Source organism: Rhopalosiphum padi, chromosome 3 (genome assembly GCF_020882245.1).
Source record: "Rhopalosiphum padi isolate XX-2018 chromosome 3, ASM2088224v1, whole genome shotgun sequence".
NCBI classification, from domain to species: Eukaryota; Metazoa; Arthropoda; class Insecta; order Hemiptera; family Aphididae; genus Rhopalosiphum; species Rhopalosiphum padi.
The window spans coordinates 13017480-13039548 of record NC_083599.1 but is presented as its reverse complement, the minus strand read 5'-3'; the positions used below and the strand labels follow the sequence as shown (position 1 = coordinate 13039548).

The 22069-nt window shown below is 25.7% G+C and overlaps 1 protein-coding gene across 5 annotated transcripts; it reads left to right on the top strand.

Moving 5' to 3' along the window:
* Nucleotides 1-1623: 1623 nt before the first annotated feature.
* LOC132923820 (AT-rich interactive domain-containing protein 4A-like) lies at nt 1624-21925 on the top strand. Of its 5 annotated transcripts, none has more exons than XM_060987793.1 (22): nt 1624-2182; nt 3313-3401; nt 4467-4543; nt 5503-5616; nt 5695-5757; nt 5839-5932; nt 5992-6178; nt 6279-6473; nt 6536-6615; nt 6681-6802; nt 6965-7102; nt 9295-9413; nt 10824-11550; nt 12096-12325; nt 12404-12506; nt 12995-13171; nt 14178-14337; nt 15841-18382; nt 19502-19632; nt 19700-19807; nt 19915-19989; nt 20117-21925. In XM_060987793.1, the coding sequence occupies exons 3-22, from the start codon at nt 4484-4486 to the stop codon at nt 20326-20328; spliced, it is 5637 nt and encodes a 1878-aa protein (XP_060843776.1). In that variant the 5' UTR covers nt 1624-2182; nt 3313-3401; nt 4467-4483; the 3' UTR covers nt 20329-21925. The 5 variants fall into 5 exon arrangements, with proteins under 5 accessions (XP_060843776.1, XP_060843774.1, XP_060843779.1 ...); XM_060987791.1 differs by having other exon boundaries at nt 4467-4558; XM_060987796.1 differs by lacking the exon at nt 4467-4543.
* Nucleotides 21926-22069: the final 144 nt, after the last annotated feature.

Genomic DNA, 22069 nt, shown 5'->3' with positions numbered 1-22069 from the left:
ATTTAGTGTTTTAAACTTACAGAACATGCCCCATCATTTTTTTTAAGTTAAATCCAATATGATGATTATGTTTTAAGTATTTATCTATTGTTACCTAACTGAGTTTACATCTCATTAACATAAAATGCAGTTACAAGTTAATTTTTTTCTTGATATTTTTATCATGCATTTCAATGGATTTTTGAAAATTAAAACTTCTAACTTTTTTAAAGGAAAAAGAATTATAGCGTGTTCTATTAAAATGTATTCCCAAAGAATTTGCATTAAACCAATTTTTATATTAGCCATGATTTTTGTTACTTTATATGGTTAAACTATATTCATTTTTATCACTAACAAAGATTGCAGTACCTATTGTTCGCAAGTGATTTCAAAATTGTATTCATAAGTCATCATTCTGATGTCGATTAGCAACTATGAAAAATAAAAGACAATATTATTACATTATTAACACAGCAATTTGATCTCAAAATTGTTACTTGTTTAAATTAAATATTTAAAAATAATATAGAGTATTCACCCGTACAAATAAATCAAAAAACTTAATTGTACTCTTTAAGTATTAAGAGGATGCAATAACTGTTGTGTTATCTCAATCTTACTAATGTGTAACACCAAAATATGTCATAAAGTCATATTAATTATTAAAGAATAATACTGCAAAAATTATGTCCAATCAAAGTTTGAAAGTTCTAAATCTTCATCAATCACACCTTCAACGTGTAAATTAACTACTAAATCTTTTAGATTATATCCTACATCTTGAGTAGATTTATTATTAATAATTTGAGACTTGATTTGTTCCATTAGTAGGTCAGAATTCATAATATTGTCAGAAAATAATTTAGTCTAATAGAGAAATTCAGATAAAAATAATGGCCATTCCTTATAAAATAAATAATTAAAATACCATCAATAATAACATTATTTTTGAATAGGAATTCTGTTGTTTTCAGTGAAATTAATACTACATAATTGACTAGGAATATTGTAATGACTAATGACCGCTGGTCATTTTCATTCATATTTTTTCATCAAGTAGAAATCTAATGCATTTGGAAATGGATAACATCATTATTATGTAAATGTAAATTGCCATAAACAAAAAAAGTTTGTATTTAATATAAGTAAATTAATTACTACAAATGTAGTACTTGTATTTGTTAATAATTTATTATCAAATATAGGTATATCAATTAAAAATAATAAGCTATTATACAATTTTTTTTTATAATGTATTTTATTTTGAAACTGCCTACAATATATTTGGTAATATTGATTTATATTATTTAAAATCGTGTTTGTAAAATTTTAAAAAACTGATAATAAAAATGACAATCAGTATTCTGTGATGACGACTGATATTATTCTCTTTTCGGTACCACTGTGCAATTCGTCTTACTTTCAACACCATAAAGTCATAAAATCTTAGTTCATAATAATAATATATATATAATAATACTGTGGATGGAGGCCACTGCGTATTTTTTTTTTTGCCAATATGAGCGACGGGTCTCTTTATTAGGTGCTCGATGCGCGCATGCGCAAAGTTACTTGTTACATATTTATCATCTGGGTATACGATCTAAGCACAAAATGGACACTCCAACAGGCAACTACTACAACAGTAGTACAGTCGCAGACCACAGTGTAAGGTTCAGACGGTTCGGTTTAGCCATTCCGTATTTCTGTTTCAATACACTCGATAATTAAAAGACTTCCCCGGGACATATTCGCTCTATATTATCATGTGCGCGCCGCGGTAATAATACAGTTGTAGTTAATCATTGATCGACATGGCTTGTGAAAGTGAGCAACGCGACTTTTGGGAACCACTGAAATATTCTTATCATAAACAGAAGAATATTGTTATTTTTGTAGTATCATCGTAATTTTCTTGTATACGAATTTATGAACGCATTAACGCTTGGTAGTAACTGTCTGACTAGTATTAGAAAAGAACGCTAGTGATCGCTGTTCGTTCAGCGTTCGATACAACATACGTTCTTGGCGCGTTCTAGTCACCCGTCTTTGGCGTCTTTTCGAGCATCCGAATTCCGAGTGTTCACTGCTCGTCTGTCCCGTCTATCGTCGATTGCGAACGGCACAGCAGAGAGTTTTGCCGCGGATCAACGGATTCTCGTTCTGCGTATCCGCTTTCACTATGAAAGAAAGATTGCCGGTAACTATAAACAGTGCAGTAGTTGGCTTGTCCATTATTATTATTACTATTATTATTATTGTTGTTATTAACGTAGATCTGTTTGACTGATCAGTTTATGTTCTCGCCTAGGCCTCTCAAAATACGTTTTATAAACCACATCATAATAAGGTATAACCAGAATTTACATTTCAATGTATTACTCACACTAAACACCAGCTTATAGATTGAATGGAGTTATGGTATCCCGTTTTCATTTAGTAGCAAAGTAACTGTCGGCATTGTGGTAGTAAGAAAAATTAATTGCGAAATACATAGTTCTGTTGTAAATTTAATGAAAATAGCAAACATTTTGTATGCATTTTTGCTGAAGTATAGAATTGTGAGTAAATTGTATTGAATAGTGATACCGTTTATGTTCATGTAGATTTTATTTACTTGTAAAATTACAAATATCCATTGATTTAATAGGTCCCGTTTTAACATCATATATGACGAGGTATATGAATATATACTCAAAATATATATTCATATACCTCGTCATAAATACATAATTAAAAAATTTACTTACCTAGACTCGAGTAAAAATAATAGCAAAGCTGTAGTTTGCACCATATTATTGATATAGTTCATTGGCTTGGGGTGTTTTTTCTTTAAACAAATTCGAAATGACCAAATTTATTAAGTAGGTTTGTTGATTATACACTTAAGTACGTTAAACAGTACCCAATGCCAATACTATATTTTAATAATAATAATTCTGTCTCAATATTTAATTCTGTTATTATTTGAGTATAAGGTAGATAGGTTATTAAAGATGTATGGTCGTATAGATATTATATTACATTATTATTATACATGAATAGTTGTATGTTAGCACCGTACAGGTCATATAATAAAGCTTACGATACATTTTTAACTACACCTAAAATATAAAATTGTTAGTAATAGTTTATAATTAATTTCATAAGATACACATTTTTTATTTTTTTTTAATGATTTAGATTTTGGATCTGACTTACTTATACCTTTATACCTGTTATAAGTTTAAGTATATGATACAGAAACTACAAATATCTTCAGTTTTCTATATTTTTGTTTAGAATTATGTATCTACTACCTACTAATGTTAATTTGGTTTTTTTTTTTAGATAAAAAATTATATTATAAAATAATGTAATTAAGTGGAGTATTCAAATATTTTTTACATATAAAAGAAAAATATCCTGCATTTACAATGGTTCGTATGATTTAATTTTGCATACATAATTTTTATTTATAAACGACATAAAAGATTTAAAAAGTGAACTTTGGAAGTTTAAGTCAAATCCTAAAATTACATTAAATGTAAATATTAAAAATTTAATTGTAATAAATCATAAATTGATTTTTGTAATTTTAAAACATTTGTTTCAGACAATTGTGCAGTTTATTTTTCTTACTATTATTTATACATCTCATTTAATACAATGATAAATAATTTAAAAGCTCTTTTTAATTATTAATTTAAAAATAATTTGTTTAATATGATAAAGATATCTAAATAAGTATATGCAATATATCACATTATATTCATAAAGGTTATATTTAATTAATGTTGGTCCATTTGACTTAAATTTCCAATTAGAATTGTATTGTAGGAGCTAGAGTTGCCATTGACTTTTAAAGGTTAACTATTTTAGGCAGGATTATTTTTATGTATAAATATTTAATAATGCTCTTGTTTAGAAATGTATGTTAAATGTATATACTGCTAAATGCTATTGAATGATTATTAATATATTATATGAAAAAGTATTTTCTATTAATACTTAAATATATTTATTTTTATTCTACATTCAAAATTTTGTTAAAATCATATTTTTTATAATAACAATTAAACTAAAAATACAAATTTGTTTATTTAGCATAGTAAATTAAATAAATGTTTTATACAGATAAAATATATTAAATTGAGTTTTTAATATGAATCATGTATTATTTAATTATTTGTTATAGCATAACATTATAATTTTACTTACAATGTTTTGAGATGATATAGCAAAATTAACAATACATTTCTTTCAATTTTTATATTACTAAGTGAGATAAGTAGGTTAATATGGCAATTGTTAATATTATTTTAATATTTTTAAATGAAGGAATTTTAAGGTTTATTTATGGCAACTTTAGTTTAATATTTAATATATTTACTTATTCTGTAGCAACTATTCAGTTGTTGGTTGTTCAACTTGGTAATGATTGCACTTACTGTTTTAAAGTAAACAAATGAACCTAGTTGTTTTTATCCATGGGTTGATTTCAGAATGAAAAAGATGACATATGAACGAGGTCTACTACATGTACCTACTTGTTATTCCATTAACACTTAAATGGAAGTCAGTATGTAGTATGGTCGTATGTTTATTCTTAAAATGTATGTTACTTAGATATATATCTACCTATAATATATAGGCGATCTCAGGATTATATGTTCTGGATGGTTTCAATTGAAAATACATTTATTAAAAAGTGTTAAAAACCATTGGTTTAGAACATACATTTAATATTACTTTATCATTATTCCTTGTAATAATATTCAAATTACTAGAATTAATAATTCTGAGAAATACTATATGATATATGTACTTAAATTATGTTCTTAATTTTAATGAATAGCACCTTTTCTTAAAAACTTAACATTTATTTTATTTTAATAACTATTTAAAGATTTATTGTATAGTTTATAAGTTAGGTACTATAAGTGCAATATCATGGTAATATGTATAATGCATATTGCTATACATTTTTGACTATGTAATTTAATATTAGTTAAATGTAATTTGAACTTCAGTTGGTCAAGCGGGATGAAACATGTTTTCTTGTTATTATTGAGCTTGAAATTTATAGAATATAATTCCGCTACTAACTGAAGGTGATTGAAGAAACAGCCTTCTTGTTAAAGGGTTAATAAAATTTCAACTGTAAACATTAAATTAATTAATATTTATTTATGTCTTGCAAGGATATTTTGGATATTTCGAATTATGTCTTATTATTAATTAAACTTTATGCAAATAATAAATGAATTGTATTATAATTATAAAATAGTATGGACAATATTTTGTAATTGGAGTTGACTTAAGTTAAATAATTTAGTTATAGTATCAACAAAGTTACTATTTTATATTTCATGGAATTTATGGGTTCTTTAGTTTTATAAGTTTATAATTGTTCTATGCATGCACTTAATTATTGAATTTTATCATTACCTACTTAGAGTGCTTGTATTAATGTGCTTTAAAACTGAATTTTTATTGATAAATAGAAAAGAATAATGTTTTTTTTTCTGTAAAATATAGGTGAATTTGGATGACCCACCTTTTCTTGCTGTTGGCACAGAAGTAAGTGCCAAATACAAAGGGGCATTTTGTGAAGCAAAAATCAGAAAAATATCAAAAATTGTAAAATGCAAAGTGCGTGTATTCCCTGTCATAAAATATTCTTTCTTTAAAACAATGAAATTATTTATTAATGTATATTTTTCTATTAAGGTTCAATATTCTAATGGGATATCTGCATTTGTCACTGATGATGCAGTGAAAGGACAATTAAAGGTTATACATTATAATCTATATAACATAAAAATATTATACTTTACTGTGTATATGTATTAATATACTTTTTATTAAATCAAGGTGGGAGCTACTGTTGATGTAAAATGTAGTGATAAAAAAGAATTAGTTCAAGCAACAATTCAAAAAATTCAAGACTGTAGTCAATACACTGTTGGTATGTATTTTTTTATAATTTTATTTATTTATATATTATTTACTTATGATATTTTTTAGTATTCGATGATGGAGATATAACATGCTTAAAGAGAACAGCATTATGTCTGAAGAGTGGAAAACACTTTGCTGCTAGTGCTACTCTTGATCAACTTCCTCTAACACACCCTGAACATATCGGTATTACTCCTGTAAGAACCACTATAGTACAAGGCCGTAGAAGTCGAAAGCATAAAAAAAGCTTTGGGTAATTGTATACATATTAAAGTATTTTATTGTATACTCGATAATTATTATTTTATTAAATTCCATATTTTAATTTTAAATCATTTTTTTCCACAATAAAGGGAAAGTGGAGAAGAAGAAACTTCAACAATGGAAGAAAAAGATATTGGAAAAGTAGTTTGTGTAGAAGCTAATGATAAAAAGAAAGTAAGAGACAATTGGTTTCCTGGTTTGATTGTTGCACCCACTTCTCAATCCTCAGTCAGAACTAATGTTTCAGAAGACTACCTAGTTCGTTCATTTAAGGATGGGAAATAGTAAGCAATTTAGAGTTTCTTCAGTATGAATAAATATTAACTTTCATGTTTTTAAAAAAAAGTTATACAGTACCAAAAAAAGAAATAACTGAATTTACAAAAGAAATTGGTGCTAGAGTTGAAAATCCTACACTTAAAACTGGTAAATATTAGTTTTTGTACATAGGCTTATTTATTTAAGTTATTATTATTATTATTATTATTTAGCTGTCGAAAAAGCCCTATTTTTTCTTGACAAAGATGAACTTCCACCACACTGGGATCGAGATTTGTTATTTGGTGTTGATAAAATTTGTGTTGCTACAGATAGTGAAGCATTTGATAGCGATGTAAGTATATTTTGTATTGAACAAATTGATTAAAATTTAATGTTGATGTGGTTATTATTACTAGTTTTTAGAGTACAATAAAAATTATTATTTATTTGAAAAATATAGTTTTTCTAAGAATGTATTCTATTCATGTATTTTAATTATTAAATTATTTTTAAGAATTCTGATGAAGAATCAATCGAAGAAAAAGACCATTTTGTTGCACAGCTGTTTAAATTTATGGATGATCGAGGAACTCCTCTTAATCAAGGTCCAGTGATAAATGAAAAGGATGTTGATTTATACAAACTATTCAAAGTATATGATTATTTAATATGATACAATAATATAATATGCTTTTTATGAAATATGATTGGGAGAATAAATGCTAGTAGTAACACTCAACAACCAGTGCCGTAGCTAGATATTTGTGTGCCCCGGTGCAAATTGGTCTAGGAGCCCTATAAATTTAAACACTATTAGCGAGGCTCCTTAGACAATACAAAGCTCCCAAAAACATTTTAATTTTAGCTTTTAAAATTGCGCTTTTGCCCATAAAATGTATTAGTTAATTTTAGTATTTGGTATAAAACTTATGCCATTTTGTATAAAAGTAGATATCAAATGATCAAAATTTACCTGTAAATTGTAATTACTTAGTTAAATAGCCATTTATAGTGTATCATTTACAAATACATGTATTAGATTAAATATATGGAGACAAACAAATTTACACAAGTTTTATATAATTTAATGTATTATCAAAGAATTTTAATAAGTTAACATTTAAAACCTTATGAAGTTCATTATAATAATATAACAAGATTATATTAGGTATTCTTTATTTAAAATTACTAGTCACTAATATTAATGATTGTATTATATTATATTCATATACACACATAAAAAATTAAAGCAAAATACATGATATTATTATCTTATGTAAACTAATATATAATTAAATTTTATTTTGTACAAATTTCAAAAAATAATTTAATTGAAATACACATTATTAATAATTGAAGGTATGATGGCTACTACAAATATATATTTTTAATACTATTTGATATAAAAATAACATCAATAAATATCTATAATATTTATAAAAAAAACCTCAAATTTAAATTTTGCTTTGTAAAAAAAAAATAAAAATAATAATAAATAATTATCAAATTTGTATTTGTCATAAGTCAGATACATAGGCGTGCTCAGACTTTTTTCGCAGAGGATGCCAATATATTTGAAAATAACTCAATTTTTATCTCCCTTCAAAATACATAAACCAGAAATTTTTTTTAAAACATGTATTATGTAACTACAAAGTCCTCAAAATAATAATCAATATAAGTACAAATATAATTTTAACTTTGCATTTTATTACTAATATTAATATGAACTTAATTTATGTAATACTTTATTATAGTTCTTATCTTCTTTCAATAGTTTATTTATAAATAAAAACGTTTATAAACAAGCTGGCTCCACAGACCTGCAGGGGATGCCATGGCATACCCAGCATCCCTGCTGCACACGTCTATAGTCAGATATTAGTATTACAGTGAAACTTTCAAATACCGGACACCCTTGGTCGCTGAAATTTTGTCAGCTATTTGTTAGTGTCCGATATTTAGAGGAAGAAATATAATATTATTAGAGAAATAAAAAATTGATTTATTTATACATATACTTAGATACATAATAAATTTAATTTATTTTTATGTATTTTTTAAAAATGCGAAGGTAAAAAGATAAAAAAAATTGATATAAAAATTAAAACTAACATGTTAAAAAAATCAGTTTCGTATGTTGGTTTTATATTCATGCATTTTCTAATTCGACAAATTTTCGAAAGAAATGATTAAAATCAAAAGTTAAGATGCCATAAATGTGTTCACTATTTTAAGGTGTCTGTTAAGAGAGGTTTCACTGTATTAATATTAATAGTATTAGGTTAGGTCAAACTCGCGTCTCATGCTAACGACACTATATGTAACTATTACCGTCTTCGCATCTACATTATTCAATTGATGATCTATATTATTCATCATCTCACAATATTATAATTCACATTATTTTATTTTTTCTTTGATATATTAAATATTTTTGGTTACATTATCAGGCGATAGGGCCCTTTAAAGATCAAGTACCCCAGTTCAATGCACCACCTGCACCAATGGTTTCTACGGCTCTGTCAACAACATATTAATTAGGTGTTAAAATTTACTATTTTTGTTTATTAAAAAATTTTCATTTTCATTCAATACTTGTATTAGCTATTTAAGATCTTACATCTATTCAAACCTAATTGTTTCATATATTAACTAGTTATTGCCCTAGTAACTATAAACTGTACTGTTGATAATCTCTTTGACAAATAATTTATAAATGTACTATAATATAACTATAAAAGAACTACATATTTTTATATTTTACAATTATGCAAAACAAACAAAAAAATTCTAAACACTTATAAAACTATTAATAATTATAATACTTAATTTTTTTTTTAGATTGTTAATAATTGTGGAGGATATAACAAAGTTAATAAAGGTAAACTATGGAAGTTTGTAGCAAATAAAGCTGGTCATGAACAACAGTCATTTTTTTCTGTTAAACATTGCTATCAACAGTAAGTGTATTTAAAATTTAGTTTATAGCATATTATAATATATATGTTACGGTGAAAGACAAAAATTGGTAAATGTCGTCATTCCCTGGTCAATGTTGTAAAAACACATATTTTAAACTCAAATATACATCTTTTACCGGTCATTGACGTCATTTACCGAAACTTGTAGTAAATGAAGATAAATCACAAATAATACACCAATTGTTTTAATATAGATATTATTTAATAATGATTTATTATTAGTGGGTGATTCATTTTTGAATCTCATCAATTTTGATTTCAATGAAGTTAATGAAAGGTTAGGTTAATTGAAATGAATAAAATAGGTGCATATTATTACAAATTATTTATTTGTACAGTTTTGGTTACCATGACATTTTGAACTGTACAACATTTCTGCTGCTTGTAAGCGCATTTTTTAGTAACACAACCAGTTTTGCAATTGCATTGATTGAAGCCTTTTGATGATCAGCTATTTATTGTCCAGTGGCCTCGCGTAATGTTATTTCCCTATCTTTAATTTTTTTCATAGCTTCATCTAGTTCTAGAAATTTTTCTTTGCATAAGGAAATTTGAGCTCTTGTATATTTATGTTTCAACACACCATATTCTGTACCTGGTACAAACATCCGGGTACTTATTTTATTTAAAATTAAATAAATATTATCAAATTAAAATTGGCTTACATAATTTATATATGTCATACACAAAATAATAGCAGCAAGTAAATTACGCGGAGAACCTCGAGCCCTATCAACATCTGGTATTGGGACACAAACAGTTGTAAAGACTTAGAGCTTTGAAAATTTTTCGTTAGTCAATCTCAACATTTATTTGTCAAAACTATTTTTTAAAATTCCATACAATTCTTTCCATAAATGTATTGAACATCATTCTCCAATTAAACTGGGGATTGACATCAATAACTGGGGAATGTCTACATTTACAATATTTATCAATTTTTATGTAAATTATGTTATTTACCGGGGAATGATGACATTAACCGTAACATATATATATATTTATATCTAGAATAAATTTAAAAATATAATATAATAATAAGGATTTGTGTACCTGCTTAAATTTATTGATATCATTTAATTGCATATTTTGCCATTTTCAAATGCTCATTTAAATTAATTTTTGGTTATTGACATCCAAACTCTATTTACAATGAAAATAAAATGATACATTTTAATCCTTATTATATACATGAAATGTATTATAAATTATATTTATAAATACAACTATAACAGGCAATACAGTATAATATATTTTAATAAATTATAGTTTTCATTTAAAGTTTGTTTGAACAAATTATGAACTGTGGATGGAAACTAATTATTTATTAATAATTAATATGTTTAGCTATTTCAAAAAAATTAATGATTTTATTCTATTGCATTACAGATATTTACATAGCTTTGAAGATTTTTATCGAAAACTCGGATGTACAATGTTGAGTCATCCGAGAGGAGTAAGATCACGCAGTAGATTTAGTCGTAGTATCATACGAGATGTTGATAAAGCACTACCTAGCACATCTACAACTGATAAAAATAAGTCTTTAAAGAATGAATCAAATGATAAAAAAAGTAAGGATTCTTCTGGTACCAAAAAAACAGCCAAAACTATTAAAGCCGAAGAAAAGCTTTTAAAGAACAATGAAGAAATGTCAAAAAAAGGTGATAAAAAAAAAGATGATAATACTAATAGTACATCACGAACTAAACAATCAGTTAAATGGGATCCAGATATAATAGAAACAAAAGATCCTGTTAAAAATTCTACTAAAACTAAAAAAGAAATGAAAGAAATATTAAAAAAAGAAATAAAAAAAGAGATAGATTCTGATACACTAGATGATGATCAAATCATCGAAGATAAAAAAGTAGAAAAAAAAAAGTATACAAGAAATTTATTTGGAAAATCAGTGCGTAAAACAACTAAAAAAGAAAAAGTTGTAAAAGTAAAATCTGCAGATACTGGGTTACCGGGTATGAGAAAAATGAGAGCTATTAAAGAACAAATTAAAACTTTTGTTAAAGTAATGACTCCATTTAAAAAATCAAAGAGAGGAGCTAATACCCAGCAAGATGCTCCAACTAAAGGGAAATCTGATGAAGAAGTTCCAAAGGTAAAATTTGTTTAATATTTATGTTTTGTATTACTTAAATTAATCAGGAATTTAAATTTGTATTGGCTAATAAGTTTTCAGCAATAAGAAAATTCAGTAAAATTTTAAATTTGGGTTAACTTTAAATGGTGATGACTTTTATTAATTAATAAATTAAATGTTTAATGAATTAGGTTAAATCTTCTCATTTCTCATTATATATAAATTAAACTGTTTACAACTTGTTATTTTTTTGGTATATTATTGTAATGCCATTGAAAAGTTAACAATTTTAAATTATTTGAATTTATTCATTTATGGTCGCTGGCAGTTATGTAGCGTGTAAATAATAATATGGTGTGGCCGTTAAAATCCATAAAAATAATGTATATTTTAATGCTGTTCGGACACTGGCGGTCACATAATATTCAATGTATAAATGTATTTAATTTTATTTTATTAGTTGATAGATATTTTTGATATAGTTTAGTATTGAGAATTAAAAATAGCTAATTATTATTTATGAAATGTGTTTCAAAAATTAATGTTCCGTTTTATTATTTAAGCTTACGCGATCAAAAACCAAAGAAGATTTACCTACTAAATCAAGGAGAGTATCAGTATTAAGTGATCTTGCTGATAGTGCTTCTGTGGTACAACTTCCTCAGACCGGACTTCTTGCAGAAAATCAAATTAAAATTAAAAAAGAGGATGGATCTGAAAAGAAAAAGACTGTTAGAAAGAAAAAGGAAGATAAAGAGGAGAAAGCGACAAATGATTTAATTCCAGCACCTGTGTATGTTTATAAACTATATAATTAAAATCTGTGTAAATAATATTATTAAATATTGGTTTTATATATTTGTTGATTTAGTAATGTTGAAATTGTACCATTTGATAAAGATTCGCCTGTGATCGTTGGAGATAATTTAGTTGTGTATTATGGAGATAAACATGCAACAACGTATGATGCAAAAGTAAGTTATTAAAATATATAAAAAAAAATATAGTTTAAATATGTTTGATTATAATAATACTGTGTTATGCAAAAAATTACATAGGTAACTAAATTAATTAGCTATTAATTGTTTGTTACTATTTAATAAATCAACGTATAATTTATGAATTAATAAATTAATGCTTTTATGTTTTAAACAATTATTACAAAATAGTTCTTGAGTATATTATTTTATGGATTGAAATTGTTCTTATTGTAAAAAAAATTAATCAAAAATAAATTTCTAATATACATTTTAATAATCTTAAATTTATCTATTTTTGTTAAATTTATCATATTATGTCTTATGCTCTCGCCAGCTTTAATAATAATTTTTTTTATCCTTATGTTAAATTTTAGTATTCATTATCTCACTATATAAATATTTTGATATGTAATATGTTAAAGTTTGTATTATTTAAAATAATCAAATGACATAATACTATACATACTACTATACATTTTTAGGTTATTAATGTGTGTGATATTGAAGGAGTAATGAAATATTACGTACATTATAAAGGATGGAATTCACGTTATGATGAATGGATAGATGTTATGCGTATTGCTTATAAAACTAAGGATCCGGAACCAGAACCTGGTGTTGATAATGATGCAGACTCTACAAAAAGTAGTCCTCCAGAAGTATGTATAATAGTAGTCAAAGATTGGATATAAAATGGTTGATGTAAAATAATTTTATTTTACTTAAAGTTTTTTAGATTTTGTTTTTAACATTTAAGAGTTTTATAGGATGGTTTTATTTTTAAAATAACAATTAAGTAACTATGAATAAAATGTTTAAATTCATAAACGTATGATTTATTATGTTTTTTTTAGAACAATTATATTGAACAACAAAATGGTAGTTAAATTTATAAATTATTTTCCATTAAATAATTTAATGTAAATGATATTTTATTTAAGTATCTGCATTTTTATTGTGCTTTTTTAAGTTATGTATACCATATTTAAATAATTCAAATCTATTAAGTCCAAATGAAGAATTGGTTAAAAATTCTATATGAATTCTGTCATAGAATAATACTTTTTATTACAATCTATCAGCATTGTATTATAATTTATAATTAATTATATATACAATGGATATTATTAAAAAATACTATACAATTTTTATTTATATAAATACAAATGATTGTCATTAAATGCATTTAAAAATATTATTTTATTGATGCATATTACTTTATTACAAGACAATCCATATTCTTTGATTAATTGTCTACCAAACAATTTGCCAATGCTATAATTTTTTTTTTATATATATATATATATAAAATAGTATGCACAATTTGCACATATTGCTTATTTGTCAAGTATTCAAAATAATTTTCCAGAGTTAAATAATTAATGTTATTAATATTTCTTAATCTAGTATAATTATAAAAATTAAACCAAGTACAATGGTTTTTTTTATTTTATAAATAATTTAAAAAAATATATAATGATTACTTTACTAATATATCTATATGAGCGACATACTAGCTTAAAATTTTAACTCAGTTTTTTGAGTTAACACCGGGCTAATTCAAACTTGAATTTTTACACTTAGTTATTGTTATATTATTTATATTAGTAAGAAAAATAGCATAAATCCTATCTACAATTAACAATATCAATATTTTTTTTTTAGCAAAAAAGTGTGGATCCAAAAAAGGTACCTTCAACAACAAGTAGAACTAGAAGATCAGTTACTCCACTCACATCACATTCAAATATAAAAAAATCACCTTTTAGTAGTGCTCGACCTACTAGAACATGTACTTTAACAGATCGTCCATTATTTAATATTGGTAAGGAATATTTATAAGAACACATATAGTCCATTTCTTGAAAGAAAAGTAACATACATCTTGATGATCTAGATATTCTTGTACATTCTTATACAGCTCCTCGTCTATACCCCACCTTATTCAGCCCTGTATCAGTTTGTAGTTTAGCACTATGTACCTAATGTAGATAAAGTTAATAGTTATTATCAGTTATTCTATACATATATATAATATTAATATACCTAAGCCTATTCTCTCTGGTATCTTCTTAAATTTGCAGATGATGTAAATTAGGGATTATTGGTTTAATTGATGATAATTTATCGTTACAAAATAATGTTGATAAATATATTTTAGTAGGATAAATTTCTTGAATTGTTTCTTTACATTACTAAACATATATTCACAGCTCCATCCCCGATGGTCTTACCCAATAAATACTCATTTTTAACCAGAATTAAGAAATCTAAATATATTCAGTAAAATGTTGTGCATATTATTAATAATAATAAATCTATATCCTAGTCATAACATTAACTAGAAGTCACACTCCTAAAACTTACCTAAACTTTTTATAATACCAAATTCCAGTCAACTGATAATCATAATAATAATTTTATTTACGGAAAATAATTTCCAATTTCAAAATAATAAATTGATAGTGTAAAGTGTAAAGTGACAGCTTATGTGAACATGGTGAGAGAATTAATCTATTAATATTAAGTATTAAATTACGTTGAACATTTAAATTATCATATAAACAGAAAAGGAAAAAAACAAGAACGCAAGACTTAATATATTGAATTATAGATTATGATAAAGTAAACTTAACTAGATAAAGTATTAAACAAATTTAGTAAAGTAGTATTAAATATATCTACATTATGAATTGAATTTCCAGTGGTCATAAGAACATTTGCCAGGATGTATAACATATTTTTTATTAATTGATAAAATATAAAATAAAGATTTATTTCTTAAACATGATTGGATTACTCTAAAATTCAAATGCTTAAGAAATTTAGGACAGTTGATAATATTATGTAATAATTTATAAAGAAATTTACAGTTTAACAAATTTATTCTTTTATCAAAGTATATTATCCTAAAAAACTATAGGTAATATCATATCCTGAATTAGGAACTCTTTCTAAATGGCATTTATATGATAAATCCTTTAGAAAATTGTTTTTGACAGACGATAGACTTCTGTGTAATATTATCAGTGTGCCAAATTAAGACTGCATAGTGAAATTGAGACCGTACTAGTGAAAGTATAAAGTTTTAAGTGCTGAATCATCGTTAAAATCTTTATACGTGTGTTTTTAAAATCCTAATTTTATAAATGCTTTATTTCTATTCCTAATATAATGAATATAATGATTTAATGAAAATTTTGAATCTAATAAAACACCCAAGTCTTTAATTACATTTCTATGTGACGTGTGTGTGTGTCATATATAATAAATAATATAAGTCAGTAATGTAATGTATAATATTTATATTTATTTAATTATATTATAGATAATTCAGATTCAGAAGGAGAATATACAGTAAGTGTAGGAACATCCAAGCAATATAACAAGAAAAAAGCCATCAAAACTGAACCCGGTATTGTTATAAAAACAGAGCCTTTAGACACGGAAAATCAGAAAAAAACTCCGTTACTAAAAACATATCCTAGTAAAGAAGTGCTTATGCAGCGAAGTGCACCTAGAAAACCAAAATCATGTGTGTTCAAAGTCCATAGTAATAAGTCTGAAGAAGTTGAGGTTTGTGAACAAGTCACTCTTAAACCACCGTTTGATTTTAATTTTGTAATGCCACCACCTGGTGATACAATAAAACCAAATGAAGATAATGAAAATGTAGAAATGCAAAATGAAAATACAATTGAGGATAGTATTAAAATTGAACCAAAAGTTGCTCCAAATCATTATTTATCACCCAAAGAAAAATCTGAGAGAAATGATCTAGAACATATATCTGAATCTTCAAAAAGTGCAAATGAAGAAATCAAAATTAAAACCGAGCCGTTGACCGTCCCAACAAAATCAGAAATTTCAAGCATAATCTATTATTCATCATCCTCTGAAGATGAAGAACAAAATCAATTAAAAAAAGTAACCGAAATCATCTCTTCCTCATTAGATGATAAATCTGATGAATCTAAAATATCTGGCACCGATTTTGACCTTAACAAAATAAGATCAGAAATGAAGGGACTCGTGCCAACTTCATCTAATAGTAATAATGATGATATAATTCAGAATAAAGAATCATTTATATTGGATAAACAAATAGAAATTGAAGAACCTATTGAAGAAATTAATGAATCAGTCACAGATGATGTTTACGAATTCAAAGAATCTGAAACATGCAATTTTGCTACTATTTCTTCAGTCACTGAAGAAAAATTTTGTAGACCTATTAGACATGATTCACCAAAAATATTTAACTTAGAGAAACCGAGTGAACTACCGAAAGTCATTGAATCTATAGTACAAGAAGAAGTAAATGAACAAAATCTATGTACGATACCATTTGTGTCCAACAGCAATAGCGCATATTCATTTGAAAATAATGTCGAGATAAATGTTAATGAAAATTTGAATGTTTTAAATGAAATTGAAAATCCAATTTCTAATAATCAACTTGACAATGAATCTAATGAGTCCCAAAATTTAATAATAAGTGATGTTACAGTAGATACTTCATATGTAAAAGAAATCGAACATTCTCAGGATGAAACATGTCCTGAAGTTAATGAACCTGATTTAAAAGACGAAGTATTGGATCTATGCATGAAACCACCTGAATCACCGCCTAATAATATTTTTAGTATGCCAGAGCCAAATGAACTAAATGACATGATTGTTGAAGAAGAAGATGATGATGAAGATGACGATGAATCAAAATTAGTGATAGCTGAAAATGATAAAATTGAAAACGATTATCAAATGGATACTGATTTGGTAGTTGTTAGTGAAGATCATAATTCTTCCAATGGACAAATTAATGACAATATACAAGCACAATCCTTGCCACCACTGCCGCCAAGTATACATCCTAATATTGAATTAGAGTTCAAAAATTCTTACCAAGTAAAAAGAGATATCACTATATCAAAAGATACAGATGATGAAAGTACTACATCCTTTAATGAATGTATACAGAATGCTCTAATTCAAAGTTTTCAAAAATATTCTCATTTTGAAAACCATTCAAGTCAAAATCAACTTTATATGGATAATATTGATGACAATACAAAATCTGGCTTTGAATTTGATTCAAATTCAAAATCACCAACAATTGAAAATAGAGAAATCATTGAATCTGTAACTAAGGTTCCCATTAATGAACCTTTGGATAATGATAAGCATAAAAAATTTGATTTTGATGTCGAAAATGTTAAGTATGAAAAAGAAAAAACTTCGGTGCTACCGGAATTACAATGTAGAGAAGAAATAGTAGATGAAGATACTCTTAATAATACTTTAGAGTACAATCGTAAAGTGGCAGAATATGACATTCATAAGCCTAGTACTAGTAAAGGTTTCTTTGATTCGATACATCAACCAAGTACTAGTAAAGATTGTTTCTATGAAACTGACAATAGTAGTGACACAAAAAATAATTTCTTTGAAGCTAGACAAGCAGTCAAAAGTGTTACTTTTGATACAAACGTCGCTAGCAAAAGTAGTTTATTTGATCCTAATATTCCGAGTTGCAGTAGTAAAGATTTCTATGATCATAATATTCCAAGTACTAGCAAAAGCAGTTTTTATGAAAACTCTTTGCCTAGTACTAGTAAAAGTTTTTATAACCCAGAATCTGATGTAAATAGTGTACTATTTTGTGAAGAAACTATACCAGGCAGTCCAACTGGTACGTCCGAAGAACAATATGATCAAGAGGAAAGAAAAAAAGCTCTTCAAGCACTCTATGAAGAAAGAGAAGCTGCTTCAGCCATGTACGCTATGAATCAATCTTTCCGTAGACCAATGATTACTTTGATGGGTGCTACTGAAGAAGAAATGGAAGAATATACTAATATTCTTCAAAAGTAATTTTATTTTATTAATAAATAAAATATATATAATATTTTTTAGATAAAATTAGATTTAATATTTATTAGTTAATAAAATATCATATATAGTCTGTCTCACGAAAGAACGGTACCGTTTTACGCAAGTAGACTGAGGCACGATCTGGTCAAGTGTTTACTCCCTACCACGACCGCTGCCAAACGCCGACGATTGTGGTACTAGCGGAGTGGGGATGCGCAAGAAAAACTGAATTTCGTCAAGACACGGTACCGTTCTTTCGTGAGACAGACTATAGTTTAAATAGGACTGTCACAACCTCATATTATGTTGGTTTCATATCATAAATGAACAAATAGTAGATTTGATGGTTCCAATTATGTAATCCAAAATTTGGCTTTAATCTAACAATGAAGTATAAAAATTATTTGTGTTCTCTCATTGATTTGTTTACCTATATTTATTAGTGATGAGCATTTTTAAATATTAATAACTACATTTTCAGCCTTCTAAAATTTGCAGTACATCTTTATCTTTTTTTAAATGATCACAGCTCACCAAGTTTCATTGATGTATGACATTCAGTTATATTACAGACATAAGATTTTTACCTTATTAATTTATCACAGACTGCCAATAAGCTTTATAATACAAATAGATAAATAAAATATTAAATAATTTATTCAATTCATTATTATATCATTAATATTTTATTTAAATCATGATGCATAATGATACTTGTTCAAAGTTAAACACATAAATTAAAGTTTTCAATTGTTTCCAAATTTATAAAAAATTAAACTGTTCCAACACTTGTAGCACATCATCAAAACTATGGCTTTACATACTCTAAACTTCCTAGAAAATTAAAATATTTTAAAAACACTAATGAGAACACAGTTAGTGTTACTCTTCAAATTTAATAACAGGTCAATTCAGTGTAATGTTTAACCTAACACCAAATTGGAACGGCTTAATGAAAATTTTGGTACTGTTTTTTAAGTAATTAATTATTTAAGACACATTTAAACAGTTAAAAAATATTAATAAATAATTTTTATTCCTTTTATTTCATATTTTATTAATTGTAATTAATTGCTATTTCATTATTAACATTTTATTTTTATTATAAATTAAAGTGATGGAGCAATACTAGATCAAAGACATTTACAGTTTTTGGCTGAGATTTCTAGTAGGAATCTTGGTATAAATATTAACGAACCTTCAGTCACTGAACCACCTGAAATAGAACCAGAACCAGTGGTTGAGAGTAAGTAGTTTATATATATCGAGGTATTTTTAAAATTATATAATGTTATTGTTAAATGTACTCACAGAAATTGTAAAACCACTAGAAAAACCACAATCCAAGCGTAGAATTAGCAGTCATGAACAATCTTCAAAACGCAGTAAAACATCTACTACTACTGCTCCTATACCTTCAGGTAGTCAATTTTCAAAATATTTATTCATTATAATTTATAGTTAAGTTTATTAAAACATTTCTGTGTTAATTAACTAATTTTTTTTTTTTTAAACAAATGTTTTTTAGTAAGTCATGTTGAAAAACTACCTGATCTAAAAACACAGATACCTTTAAAAGATGGCAAACCATTGGTTGTATTCAGTGAGTAGAATTACGTTTTTCCATTTTATATAATTTATATTAATGAACAAACTTTGAATGATATTTATTAAATATATATATTAAATAATAATTTCATTACATTAACATGAAACTTAAAACATTTTAGCTCCAGATATGGATTCAGCTCAACGGCAAGCAGTTATTATAGCCAGAATGAATGATCTGCGAAAAGAATATGCTATGGTTAAAGCTCGTTTAACTGTGGTTGATCGAAGGAGGAAAAAAATTAAGAAACGAAAAAGGGAAATGGCTAAAGCTACTACCTTAAATCAAAATAAACAGGCACAAGCAGCTGGTGGTGCTAGCACGTCTAAATAAAATTTAGTTTACTTATTCCACCTATTAGAATTTTAATATTGATATAAATGTTCACTATTTAATATATCATTGTAAATGTGATACCGAATAATATTACATACTTCATTATATTTATTTGTTTTTAAACCTTCCACAGAAGGATAACTTATTATTAGTTACTTATTTTTTACTTTATAGAATAAAAGTTTTTTATGATAACATATTAAATTTTAAATTTAAGGGTCCATTGCAACAACTAGATAACTGCACTTTTCAGAATTGTTCCGGGCAACCATAATACAATTATTTTTCTGAGTTTCATGAACAATCGCTAAACATGTAATGAATCAATACTGAATTAATGGTATTGTATATGTGCAAATAATGGCACATGGATTGGTCGTTACATTTTATTGAACCATTAAATAAATTGACTGTCGATAAGTTAACTAATTGTTATTACAACTCCTAAAATAACAATTGCATTTTTTAATAGTTGTATCAAAACAGAATATAACCAAGAAATATTTAAATTTCTTTGCTCAAGGGAAAATATTTAAAAGAAAATTTATTCTTTATCACTTTTCTCCATTATATGCTTGATCTATGTATGATTTTCAATAATATGGTTACAACATCACAATATCTAAAAGAAGTTATCAAATAACAGCTCACGCGGTCTGTAGATTAATTTTAACTCCCCACAGACCAAATGTGTATTTATAAATTATTTTCTTTTGAGGGTGAATTAAATGATGAGGTTTTCATCAATTTTAACTGAAAGTTTTCATTTTGCTTTTATTTTAATAAATATGTATATATATTAGATAAATTTTGATGGACCTCGAAAACTTCCTGAGTTCCTAAATAGCCCTCCAAAAATGTCAATTGGTGATTCTTGATATGGGGCCCCTAATGCATGGAACATAATGTTATATGTCCTATGTATTCCATACAACATCATGCCAGGCCTCCGTCATAATGTAAGCAAATTCATCAGCTATCAGTTCTATAGCCAATATATTTTGTCCATGAAATAGTTTCTTTTGAAAATATTGCAAATTATCTAATTTTTGCAATGGAGTCAATGGACCCTATTTTAATGTTACCTATTTAGTATTTAGTACTAAGTGGTTTGTGCATTAGCACTTAGCATTTAGTAAATACAATTTTTCGTTTTAATACGTTTTTCAAATGCGATTAAAGTTCTTTTGCAGTCAAATGTGTTTTTTTTTACTATGCTTATAATTTGTGAGCGTGCAAAGGAAAATCGTGCCTTATGAAGATCTTATTCAGTGTCTAAATACTAAATAGTATTTAAACACTTCCTATTTTGTTATTAAGATTAAGTGTTTCTCTATTATTAAACTAATTAATTATTTTGTATTCAATAAGATGTTTGATTGTACTCTAGTTGTAGTATAAATGTATATTTGTATGCCATTATACCCTAATTTATTTGAAAATCATTAAGTATATTATATACTTTATATTATGTTCCATAATTTTATATTTGCTGAACATAATGAAGTTATTTAAACTTCAATGTATTATTTTTATATCAATAGTTCTTAAAATGTTGTTTATGTAACTAATATAATAATTATACAAAATACAATCATTGTTGAGATTAATATTTTAAACCTATCCCAATTTTTAAGTTATGTGATTATCAGAATAAAATTAGTGAATACTATTGAAATATTTATATGTGGATAAAATATGGAATTAACACAAAAACGCTATGTAATCATTTTTCCAA